The 13,514-nt window shown below is 44.9% G+C and overlaps 1 protein-coding gene across 2 annotated transcripts in view; it reads right to left on the minus strand.

The window, feature by feature from the left end:
* LOC100558028 (ankyrin repeat domain-containing protein 35) overlaps positions 1-11,408 on the minus strand; it is a 32,405-nt gene extending 20,997 nt beyond the window's left edge. The window contains exons 1-3 of one of the 2 annotated variants that reach the window (XM_062982078.1): positions 11,161-11,408; positions 6,466-6,596; positions 6,271-6,359 (exon numbers count right to left, since the gene is read on the minus strand). In XM_062982078.1, coding sequence (XP_062838148.1) covers positions 6,271-6,359; positions 6,466-6,596; positions 11,161-11,253 — 313 coding nt within the window. In that variant the 5' untranslated portion in view covers positions 11,254-11,408. The remainder of the gene's footprint in view (positions 1-6,270; positions 6,360-6,465; positions 6,597-11,160) is intronic. The other variant, XM_062982079.1, reaches the window with a different exon arrangement.
* Positions 11,409-13,514: the final 2,106 nt, after the last annotated feature.

The following is a 13,514-nucleotide window of genomic DNA, read 5'->3' on the forward strand; positions in this document are numbered from 1 at the left end:
TAATGTAAAATAATTAGATTAATGCAGTCATAATAATAATAATAATAATAATAATAATGTAAAATAAAAATATTATTTTACATTATTATTATTATTATGTCAATAATAATAATAATAATAATAATAATAATAATAATAATAATAATAATAGGTAGACTAGATGGCCTCTGGGATGCTCCCGGGTCCAACTTGTAGTCCTGCCATAATGTAATATGACAATAATGTCATATAAAAATACGAATAATATTGTAATGAAATATAATAATGATAATAATGTAAAATAATATTAATACGGTCATAATAATAATAACAACAATAATAATGTAAAATAATAAGATTAATACAGACATCATAATAATGTAAATTATTATTATTATTATTATTATTATTATTATGTCAATAATAATAATAATAATAATAGGTAGACTAGATGGCCTCTGGGGTGCCCCCAGGTCCAACTAATAGTCCTACTGTAATATAATAGAATAATATAGTAATAATAAGAATACAATAATGTCAGGATCCATGTTTCCTGGGCCTTCACATTGGCACCAAGAATCAGGCCCCTGACATTCCCGTACATTCCTGGACTGATAAGCAGGCCGGAGCCGGCCTTGAGACACCAACGGACAAAGGGGGGTTTTGGCGGGCACTATGCGCGGGTTTTCCACCGAGCGGGAATTGCATGTTTGAATGTGGGAGGAGGGTATATAAAGGGGGCCGAGGGCATCACCCAGTACTCTTGGCTTCTTGTACATCAGTTATCCTTCAGTAAACGTTCACCTTGTTTACGCACCGGTCTCGTGTTTTCATTCTCGAGCGGCTGGGGTGAGCTGACAGTCAAGCCAAGAGTACCGGTGCCATCCTGTGTTACAGTGATGCGTGGAAATGGACGAAGAGGAAGATACTTTAATCGGAGCAGAGGGGGGCATGTCCCTCTCCGAACAGTTCGAGGGGTTTACTGCTGTGGCAGCCTCTACCGCGTATGCGAACCCTAACGGGGTCACCCGCAGGCGAGAGAGGGCGCAGAGGGGCGACACGGAGCCCAGAAGCGATTTGAGCTTCGTTTCCCCACAGAGGCTAGAGTTCCTGGAGGAGAGAATGGGCGCCCTTGAAACCACGCTGGATGTCATGTCAAAAGCAATGGAGTGCCTCGCCCCTCTCCTCACGGCAAGCTGGGAGGGAACGGCCCGGGCCGAGTGCAAGCAGACGACGGGCGAGGAATGGGCCCAGGGGACCCAGAGAGACATGGGGGCCCGCGCCAAAGCCCAAGCAGGGCTCACGGGGACGGAGGAGGGTGACGACGGCGGCGGCGAGGACAAAGGAAGACCCCAGAGAGAGCTGTTGGATTCCCCCCCCCCCGGCGCCTCCGGCGCACGCCGGGCGCGGTGCTGGTCATCGAGGGGAAGCGGCAGGGCATCATCACCGAGCCCTAGGGGACATGCAACGCGCCGGGCTGTGGGGACTGCCTGCCCCACTCCCTCAGCAAAGAAGGGAGGAGTTGAGAATCGAGTACGGGGGGGAACCCTCCGAGCTGGACTTCTTCCTGACCACCGTCAGAGGCTTCATGGAGGACAACGGACAGACTTTTATGTCTGAAACCAGTCGAGAGAACGCTGGCTCAAGTGAGGAGACAACGAGGAGGCGGAGGACCACAATGACAGCAATCCCAGCCGAGCGGAGGGACCAGGAGACCGGAGAGATCCCCTACCGGGAAGGAAGCCGAGGGGAGAGGAAATAACAACAAAGCACGGAGCGGATGTTTTGTGTGCGGGCGTGTAGTGCACCGGGCCGCCGAATGTTGGCAGCAAAAAGGGGAAGAGGGCAACAAGCCCAAGCCCAAGGCTGTGGCCGGAAAGCGGGCAGAGGAAGAAACGCCGGGAGGAAGCCGACCTAATGAGCTAGTAAGTCATGACAAAAAAATGCTGGTTGTGCCAGTTAGAATAGAGGGGAAGGACAAACACTCCACATGCAAAGCCTTTATTGACTGCGGGTGCTCAAGGAACATCGTTACACCCGAGCTAGCAGGGGAATTGGGATGCGAGATGGTGGCACTTGAGACACTGCTTGCGTTCTCGCAACTCGATGGGTCCCTGGCCTCGGGAGGGGTAGCAAAACACTGCATAGAGAAGGTCAAATGCCAGATAGGAACCTGGGGAGGAGAGGTGTCGTTTGTCATATCTCCAATGGCAACCTATAACGCAATATTGGGCATACCATGGTTGGAACAGGCCAATCCACTTATTGATTGGGAGGCTAGGAGCCTACTCTTCAAGAAGATAGAGAAGGAGATAGGCAACAAGGGGGAGGAAGAGTCTGGCAGGTTAGAAGAACTGGCTAGGCAATTGCCCGAGGAATATCGTGACTTTGTAGATATTTTCGACGAAAAGGGAGCCGATAAATTCCCGCCCAAAAGGAGAGTAGAAGTGGGGATCGAACTAGTGCCAGGGGCAGAACTCCCCAAGGCCAAAATCTACCCGATGTCTGCGCAGGAAAAAGAAGAACTGAGGAAGTATATTGACAAAAACTTGGCACGGGGTTTCATAGAACCATCAAATTCCCCCCTGGGGGCCCCCGTGTTATTCAGGCGTAAAAAGGACAATTCGCTTAGGCTATGTATTGATTATAGAAATCTTAACACAATCAGCACAGATAACAAATACCCGTTGCCCCTAATGAAGGATTTATTGTCCCAACTGTCAGAGGGGAAAATATTCACAAAGCTGGACCTAATCGAGGCATACCACAAATTGAGAATCAAGCCAGAAGACAGGTGGAAGACTGCTTTCTCCTGTACCTATGGATTATTCAATTATTGAGTGTGCCCTTTTGGTTTAAAAAATGCAGGAAGCGGATTTATGCAGCTAATTAACGAAATACTCCACCCGTTGTTACACAGGGGAGTCTATGTCTTTCTGGACGACATATTAATAACGGGGGAAAATAAACAGCAGCATGTTCAATTGGTGAGGGAAGTATTCCAAAAGCTAAGAGAAGCAAAACTCTATGCCAAAATAGCTAAATGTGAATTCAACAAGGACCAAATAGACTTCCTGGGGTACAGAATTTCATCCCAAGGGATAGCCATGGATCCCGTAAAGGTGGAGGACGTAAAAGGGTGGGAGGCCCCCAAAACCCGTAAACAACTGCAGTCCTTCCTTGGGTTTGCGAATTTCTACCGGACATTTGTGAAAGACTTTGCACAACTGACACTACCACTGACCGATCTGCTAAAGACAAAAGGGAGGGGGGAAACGGCCAGAGTAAAGGCTCCGGGAGCCAAGCTGGCGTGGACGAGGGAATGCCAAGAGGCCTTTGAAGCCCTAAAGAAAAAAATTACAGAGGAACCGGTGTTGCAACACCCTGATATGTCCAAGCAATTTGTTGTACATTGTGATGCGTCGGATTGTGCGTATGGGGCAGTCCTGTTGCAAAAGGACCGGGAGGGTAACCTAAAACCGTGCGGGTACCTGTCGCGAAAGTTCAATGATGCAGAGAAGCGCTGGCCAATTTGGGAGAGGGAAGCCCTAGCTATCTTGAAAGCGCTGGAATGCTGGAGACACTTTTTGGACGGAAGCGGGATCCCTTTCGAGGTGTGGTCTGACCATAAAAACTTACAATACCTGAGGTCCCCTCGCAAACTGTCCCCCAAACAAATGAGATGGGCCCAATATTTCAGTAGATTCGACTTCCAATTGAAATTTTTCCAGGGGAAACATAATGTACTGGCTGACGCGCTCTCACGCATGCCTCAGCATGAGGTGGGGCCCCAAGACTCCGAGGGAGGGGTGTTTTCAGAAAAGCAGTGGAGCCTAGCGGTAACAACCAGAGCACAAGCAGAAAGAGAAAATAAACTCACGGCCGTCAAGACGGAGGGAGGAACATGGGAGAAGGAATTAAAGCAAGCGTATCAGGGGGACGCCTGGTTGATTTCCAATGAGGGGAAGGGGGAACTGCATGGAGGTTTGATGTTCATCAACAAAAAGCTGTACATTCCTGAAAAGTTGCGGCCAGAAATGTTGAAACAGTATCATGACAGCAAAGGGGCGGGCCACCTGGGGCTTACAAAAACCATAAAGCTATTAGCAAGGCAATGTTGGTGGCCGGGGATGAGGGGAGATGGGAAGTCACACATCGCCAGGTGTGATCTGTGTGCGGAAAACAAAACACCCCCAGGGAAACCACAAGGGCTGTTACAAACTAGTGGAACCCACGAGGCCGTGGGAATGCATAGCGATGGATTTTGTGGGCGAACTACCCCCTAGCCGAGGGTGTCGATACATTTGGACCGTTTTGGACCTGTTTTCCAAACAAGCCCACTTTGTGCCGCTGCAGAAACTCCCCTCGGCTGAGAAACTCGCCGAGCTGTATATTAAACACATTTATCGCCTGCATGGGTGCCCCGAGAAGGTGATTAGCGATAGGGGGGTCTAGTTCACGGCGAGATTTTGGGGGAAGTTCTTACAGATGCTGGGAGCGGAGAGGAGCCTGAGCTCAGCGTTCCACCCTGTGACCAACGGGGGGTCGAACGCACACAGCAGACATTGGGGCAGTTCCTGAGGATATATTCCAACCGCAGGCAGAACGACTGGGCCGAACTGTTGCCTTTCGCAGAGGTGGCCTTTAACGGGGCGATGCACTCCGCCACGGGGAGATCCCCCTTTGAGATTGTATATGGCCAAGAAGTGGCGCCATTCCCAAAGCTGCCTGAATGGAAAGAGGAGGGGGAGTTCGAAGGCGGGGAATGGCAAATGAGGATGAGAGCTGGGTGGCAGGATGTAGCTGAGGGAAACGCAGCGAAAGTACAAACTATTTGCTGACCGAAAGTGCAGGGAGGGGGAGACATTTGAGGAGGAGGACTTGGTTTGGCTGAGTACAAAAAACCTGAGTCTGGGGTTCCCCTCAAAAAAGTTGAGCCCGCGTTACATAGGCCCCTTCAGAGTCTCAAAGAGGATCAACGAGGTCACATACCAACTGAAACTACCAAAGGATCTAGGGAAGGTACATCCGGTATTCCATTGTAGTTTGCTCAAGAAATACAGGGGTACATTGGACAATGGAGAAACGTAGATGTATTGGTTGTTTCTTTCCAGGAGGAGGAGGAAGAAGAGGAGGAGGACACCATGTCAGGATCCATGTTTCCTGGGCCTTCACATTGGCGCCAAGAATCAGGCCCCTGACATTCCCGCACATTCCTGGACTGATAAGCAGGCCGGAGCCGGCCTTGAGACACCAACGGACAAAGGGGGGGTTTGGCGGGCACTATGCGCGGGTTTTCCACCGAGCGGGAATTGCATGTTTGAATGTGGGAGGAGGGTATATAAAGGGGGCCGAGGGCATCACCCAGTACTCTTGGCTTCTTGTGCATCAGTTATCCTTCAGTAAACGTTCACCTTGTTTACGCATCGGTCTCGTGTTTTCATTCTCGAGTGGCTGGGGTGAGCTGACACAATAATGTAATATACTAATATTAAAATAATAATAATTATAATAATAATTATAATAATGATAATAACAATACAGTAGAACCTCTGCAATTCGAGTTAAACGGGCGGACCTCATCTCTGTTTACCCGGATAACTCAAACTACCATGCCCAGGTGCCCGCTGAAAGGAAAAGTTTCCCTGCCGCTTCCTGCTTTCCTGGATCCAAGCGCCCGCCAAAGGGAGAGGAAAATTCTCCCTTTGGTGGGCATTTGGGCCCGCTGGCTGGCTGGCTAAGTGCTCCATGCATGTTGCTAGATAGATAGCAAGCTACCTAGCAACACGCAAGGGCGCTTGCCCCTAGGGAGGTGCCCCGTGCATGTTGCTAGGTAGCTTGCTATCTACCTAGCAACACGCACGGGGCACCTAGTCAGCCAGCGAGCGGGTGAGTGAGGAGGAACTTTGGGGCCCTCCTCCTTCACCTACCCGCCCATGCCTCAGCTCCCTTGCCATGCTGTGGCTGGCAGCACCAGCGCCCAGCAAGGCAGAGGAGCCAGCCAGCGAGCGGGTGAGTGAGGAGGACTTTTGGGGCCCTCCTCCTTCACCCACCCGCCCGTGCCTTTGCTCCCTCGCCATGCTGGGCCATGCAAGAGAGCGAGCCCACCCTCCATCCCTCGATCACTCACTCACCCGGCTGCGTTCCAGCAGCACCGGGAGCTGGTGGGGTGAGTGGGGGGAGGGGGGAGGAATTTGGCTCAGTCTACATGGACACTTGGATGGGCGGGGCTCGATTTAGCGGGGTTTTACTTTAATGGAATATAATAATGCTATTATGGGGTGGACCCACCATCATTGTTTGTGTCGTTGATTTGGGCCCCATTCATTAGGAGTATGGTGAGGCATTCGATGAGGCCTTTGGAGGCTGCCAAATGGAACCTGGGTGAGAAAGAGAGAGACCAAAGCAAATAATAAACCAATAATTATTATTAATAATAATGCAACCACCAATGCAAAACTCTACATTGGGGAGGGAGGTACGTACGCCGACTGGCCGAGCGCATTGAGTTTGGTGGGCTTGGCTGCCTTCTTGGCCATCAGGGCAGAGACCCTGCCCACATCCCCTTTTTCCACGGCGTCAAGGAGCTTCTGGTCCTGTTTGTTCCAGCTCTCGAACTGCAGAGAGAAAAAGGACAAATGTTACTGTCAGGTGGAGAAAATTATGTATTAGATAGAATACAGAGGAAATTCTGTAGTAGACAGCCATCTCAAGCCCACCAATGAGGGAGAGATCAGCACCATATCGTTGGTGTAAAGCAAGACTAGATAATCCATTATTATTATTATTGTTATTATTATTATTACTATTGACACGACGACATAGTATGACACAGCAAACAAGATAGATATGCTGGATTTCGTTTCACAAAACCACAAGTCGAACACTTCCCAAGTGTCTAGGACTGTGTGATGTATTTTCGGATGATGCGTGCAGATCCCAGCAGGGTGGCCTTTTGCAGTTGGCAGATTGTAATTTTGTCAATGTCTATTGTTTCCAAATGCCGGCTGAGATCTTTTGGCACGGCACCCAGTGTGCCCATCACCACCGGGACCACCTGCACTGGCTTCTGCCAGAGTCTTTGAAGTTCAATCTTGAGGTCCTGAGTTTTTCCTGTTGTTTTTTGTCAATGCGACTGTCACCTGGGATGGCAACATCAATGATCCAAACCTTTTTCTTTTCTACCACTGTGATGTCTGGTGTGTTGTGTTCCAAAACTTTGTCAGTCTGGATTCGAAAGTCCCACAGTATCTTTGCGTGCTCATACTTTTGTAGGTTTGTGATCCCACCAATTCTTTTTTGCTGGGAGGTGGTACTTGAGGCATAAGTTCCAATGGATCATTTGGGCCACATAGTTGTGCCTCTGTTTGTAGTCTGTCTGTGCAATTTTCTTACAGCAGCTGAGGATATGATCAATGGTTTTATCGGTTTCCTTGCACAGTCTGCATTTTGGGTCATCAGCTGATTTTTCGATCTTGGCCTTAATTGCATTTGTTCTGATGGCTTGCTACTGGGCTGCAAGGATCAGGCCTTCTGTCTCCTTCTTCAGGGTCCCATTCGTGAGCCAGAGCCAGGTCTTCTCCTTATCAGCTTTTCCTTCAATTTTGTCAAGGAACTTTCCATGCAATGTTTTGTTGTGCCAGCTGTCAGCTCTAGTTTGTAGTGTGCTTTTCTTGTACTGATTTTTTGTCTGCTGTGCTTTGAGGAGTTTCTGATTTTTGACTTCAATCAAAGCAGGTTCTTCACTTTGCCTTACATATCCTGCCAGGGCATGTTCTTCTTCTTTGACTGCTTGTTTTACTTGTAAGAGTCCTCTCCCCCCTGATCTTCTAGGCAGATATAGCCGGTCAACATCACTGCGAGGGATAAAATAATAATAATAATAATAATAATAATAATAATAATAATAATAATAATAATAATTGCATCGCACCACTTTGCAGAAGGAGGTTGGACTGGATGGCCTTTGAGGTCCCATCCAACTCTAATAATAATAATAATAATAATAATAATAATAATAATAATAATAATAATAATAATATACTGTATTAGTAATAATAAATAATAATAATATACTGTAGTTGTAATTGCATCACACCGCTTTGCAAAAGGGGGTTGGACTGAATGGCTTTTGGGGTCCCTTCCAACCCTATGCATAATAACAACAATAATAATAATAATGGATTACAATATAATAATAATAACAATAACAATTAATAATAATACAGTAATTGTACAGCGGGTTGGACTAGATGACCTTTGGGGGTCCCTTCCAACTGTAGCAGAATATAGACTGACTTGTAGTCTCCTCCCAGCTCTAGCATTCCGTGACTGATTCATTTATTCCTTCCTTCATTGTATTGTAATGCTTTGCAGAATGGGGTTGGACTAGATTATCTTTGGGGTACCCCTTCCAAGTGATCGAGCCCAGGCGCAGGCAGGGGTACAATGGGCGGGATCTAGCCGTTGGGCTCCATCCACTTTAGCCATGGGGCTGTGCATTTGCTTCCTTGGCTTCTGGATCCTCTTGGCTTGTGGAAAAGGTAGGGACCCCTTTCCTTCCAAAATGTTTGCTTTGCTTTGATTGGGGAAATCTCTCTCTCTCTCTCTCTCTCTCTCTCTCTTTCTCTCTCTCTCTCTTTTTCTATGGGTCGAGCATCCCTATCCCAAAAGTTTAGGATGCATAACTGTTTTGGATTTCTTCTTCTTCTTCTTCTTCTTCTTCTTCTTCTTCTTCTTCTTCTTCTTCTTCTATTAAATTAGTACTATTAATGGAGCCTCCAATAGCTCAGTGTGTTAAAGCACTGAGCTGCTGAACTTGCAGACCGAAAGGTCCCAGGTTCAAATCCAGGGAGTGGAGTGAGCGCCCGCTGTAAGCTCCGGCTTCTGCCAACCTAGCAGTTTGAAAACATGCAAATGTGAGTAGATCAATAGGTACCGCTCCGGTGGGAAGGTAACGGCATTCCATGCAGTCATGCCGGCCACATGACTTTGGAAGTGTCTACGGACAATGCCGGCTCTTCGGCTTAGAAATGGAGATGAGCACCAACCCCCAGAGTTGGACATGACTGGACTTAACGTCAGGGGAAACCTTTACCTTTATCTTTACCTTTACCTTAGTACTATTAATACCATTACTATATGACATTATTAATATTACTATTACTATTATTATATTATATTTTTCTTATTATCATGTTTATTATATTATTATGACATTATAATAATTATTAAATTATTATCCTCAATATTCTATAACATTATTTTATTCTATTATTCTTATTCATATTATTATAATACATTGTATTATATCACATTATTATTAATATGTTCTATTCCATTATTCCATTACATTATTATTATTATTACTATTATTCTTATTCATATTATTATTCTTTTAAATTATTACAATATTATATAATTCATATTATTCATATTATTATATTAAAATATTATTATATTGTTCTTATTAATATTATGACATTATCATTTTATATTACTATACATTATTATTATTAATACTATTATTATATTACATTACTATTATATTATTCTTATTTGTATTTATATTACAAGTATTTTATTATATTATATTCTTATTAATACAATTTTATTGCATTATTATCAAAGAAATGTATGTAATATTAGGTAAATTTAGATTGAGTTACTTTGTTGGCATTCCTTCTCCCTGTCTTCTCCCCTGCTAGGTCCTCTTTCCCAATTATCCTTGGCGAGGGATGCCACCCGGCCCTCCAATCAACACATTTTCTGACATTGTAATGCATAGGAGGGGCTGTTCCCATTCAGGTCAATGCAAAATATCCTTTTCATGGAGGAAGACCTAAAGAAGCATTGTATGGGTCCTGAGGTCTGGTCAACTCCAACACTTTTTGGGCCGTTTAAAATTATACCCCAGAAGTGGAAGTTGTTCTCCCCATTTGCACTCAGTAATGAGATCATAAAGTAGAGCGAACCAGAACATAAGACTACAAAGTAGAGTTACCTAGAACCTCGAACTCACTTAAGTAGAGCGACCCAGAAGTAGAGCGACCTAGGCCCAAAAGCGGAGTTATACAGATACTAGAACTCATTAAAGCAGTGGCCCATCATTTAGTCTTGCAGAACCTAGAACTCACTGAAGTACCTAGCAATACGCCAAAACAATGCCACCTAGAACTCACTGAGGTAGAGCGAGCTAAAGCTTACACTCCATAGTTACCAAGAACACAGAAGTTGCTGTTGTAGCTAGCCAAAACCTATCCAGAGTCACCTAGAACCCAGAACTCGTTGTTACTTAGAACCCAGAACTCACTGAAATAGAGTGACCAGAACCTAGACCCAAAAGCAGAGTTACACAGATCCTAGAACTCATTGAAGCAGAGTGGCCCAGCACTTAGTCTTGCAGAACCTAGAACTCATCAAAGTACCCAGAAACCATACACCAAAGCAATGCCACCTAGAACTCACTGAGGTAGAGCGATCTAAAGCTTACATATAGTTACCTAGAACCCGGAAGTTGCTGTTGTAGCTAAAACCTATCCTCTGATGCAGAATTGCCTAGAACCTAGAACTTGCTGAAAGTAGAGTGACCCAGAACTTGGATGCCAAAGTAGCTACCCAGAACATAGAACTCACTTAGAACTTATACTTCAAAGAAGTGATGCATAGGGCCTAGATCAATAAAGTTATGCTGAAGTTAGACCTGAAATTTGATCACAAAAGTGTGGGCTACCTGAAAATAGAACCAATCAGAAACTAGACTCAGCCGTAGAGCTACTTAGAACCTAGACCAGTGATTCCCAAGCCAGCCAGTTTACCAATTGTTAGGAACCGTCGTTAAAGATCGAATAATTTTAAACAATTTTGCCGAGCGTGAGCTGGTAGACGCTATCAGAGTGACGTAATATGCTCGCTTTACTTAGATGATAGCATGTTCATAAGACTCCATGAAAGCCCTATAAGCTGATCTCGATACTCCGTCACGGAGTTCTCGCCACACACTCTCTAGCCGTCTCTTTTCCTGCTTCATCGGTCGAAGTTCCTCGGTGATTAGTGTTGTACTCGAGCCTTGAGAAGACCTGTGGACCCAGCGCCACAACAGAGTTCAGCAGAAATCAAGATCATGGGCATCAATCTTATAAAGCATGAAAACATGAGCTTCTCTAAGGCAAAATCTGTTACAGGAACATTGTCAGGAGACTTGAAACATGAGGGCCGAAACGAGAGCTTGAATCTCCAGGAACGTTGTCCGCTCTGGTGATCTTGAGTAAACATCACTGAATATAAGCTCAGGCCCAACCAAGAAGAATAAGATTGTGCCTTGGACACCTGGATCTCAAGGACTTCTCACTGAGACTTTCTGAATGTCTAATTAATCTATCCGATATCCTGGGAAACCTCTTCGTCTTCTGCTGAAGGACGATTCCCAAGAGAAACTGAGCTGTCCCTGGTTGCTAAGGAATGAACATTGGAATCCTAAACATTCTCTGAGTCCGTTGCAACTGCCAGCCCTTCTCTCTGATGTCAGATGGAACACGTCCAGATTCCAGTTCTGATCTACATACACATCAATCAAGAAATGGTTCTGACTGTGACCAACCAGACAACCACAAGGACTAACGGCCACTTTGGGCCAGAAAGACATCATTCCACTATGTCTCCTGTGTCAATATAACAGTATAATAATAATCTATATACCATATATACTAGGTATTTCCAAAAAATCGTTTTGAATCTTATATCGGAATTATATCGGATTGTTCTCGCTTTTGAGACGCATTCCGAGACATTGTCTCACGCACAACCGGCAATGTAATTTGAACCATCGTTGGCCCATTCTCTAATTGTCTCTTAATGTTTTGTTAATCCCCCCCGCCAAAAATTTTTAAAATATATTTTAAAAAATATTTTTTAATTTTTTTTGTTTCTGCAACCTATCTTGAATGGGAGCTTAGTGCAGCCTAACATGGCTGCCGCTCCCCAACATGGCTGCTGCTCCCCGGCCAATCAGAAGCTTCCACAATAGATGCAAAGGTGGGGGCTAGGGTTCTCTGCGTTCACGTGGGAGATTGGCATAAAAACCATTGAGCAGCCCGGGCGAGCCATTCTGGGATGGGTTTTGTGAGGAGAAGTTGGTGGTCTGCAAACGGAGAGCAAGCAAGCCTGTCTTGAGGGAGAGAGGGAGAAGGGGTCCGGTCTGGTCTGGCTGTTCCCACAGAGGGGTTTGGAGAAAGGGTTAGGCTTTTGTTGCTGGTTCCTTCTCTTGTGAGTGACTGTGTTAATTTTGGGTAGCGCTCAGCTCTAGAGCTGTGAATTCCATGGTTTTTTTCATATTAAAAAAAAATCTAGCTTTCAATTTCATTAAGAATAGTTCTTGCTGGATCACAGCATACCTTTGTTGCAGAATCAGTAGTCTATTTCATTAAGAAGGCATTGTTTTTGAGGCTTGTGGCATCACATAGTCAAACACCATTGATTTCCAGAGTTCTTGCTTACAAATATAGCAAGGGAATTTATAGTTTTCAAGGTATCTTTGCACTCCGGTCACAGCTCCATTTCTAATTGAAGGCAAGGCATTGCCTTTGAGGCTTGTGGTATCACATAGCCAAACAACATTGATTTCCAGAGTTCTTGCTTACAAATATAGCAAGGGAATTTATAGTTTTCAAGGTATCTTTGCACTCCGGTCACAGCTCCATTTCTAATTGAAGGCAAGGCATTGCCTTTGAGGCTTGTGACATCACATAGCCAAACAACATTGATTTTCAGTGCCCTTCTTGCTTAAAAATATAACAAGGGAATTTCTAATTTTCAAAGTTTCTGTGAACTCCTTGCCAGGGCATTGGCCAGGTTGGTCACTGGTACATTAACAAAGGAAGGCATTGAGTTTAGGGCTTCTGGGAGCACATAGCAAGACATAGTATTGATTTCCAGTGTCCTTTTTCCTTAAAAATATTACAAAGGGAAAATTGGACACAGAAACAAAGTTACACAAGTAGAAGAAGGACTTTCACATTGAAAAAAACACACAATTGAACAGGAAATAAAACTTTCAAACAGGTTTCTTCAATTATTAAAAAAAAATAGTTTATTATAAAGCTATGAAAATTTGCCAAAAATTGGAGGATCCAGGAAACGTTCTGCAATTTGGTGAGCTAGGAGGGTTGAATGTGTTCTCTCACTGTACCAAATTTAATCAGGATATCTCAAGAAATGAGGGTGAGAAAGCCCTGTAAAAGTCCCCCCGAGTGCTGTTTGTTTTGGCAATTGCGCATGCGCGCCCGCCATTTTAGAAACATTTAGAAACATTACAAATTTTCGGAAATATCCAAAATTTTTGAGGGAAAAAATCGTAAATAGTTTCTATATAGAAGCAGTGGCGCCCCCTACTTTAGAAACAAGAATTGAAACATTTTTTTCATCAATCGGACATGCCTAGTATATACTCAAGTATAAGCTCCCTCCTCCCCATGACTTCCCCCCACATCATGTCTCCTCTCAGCCTTCTTTTCTGCAGGCTAAACATGCCCAGCTCT

Source organism: Anolis carolinensis, chromosome 5 (assembly GCF_035594765.1).
Source record: "Anolis carolinensis isolate JA03-04 chromosome 5, rAnoCar3.1.pri, whole genome shotgun sequence".
Taxonomy (NCBI): Eukaryota; Metazoa; Chordata; class Lepidosauria; order Squamata; family Dactyloidae; genus Anolis; species Anolis carolinensis.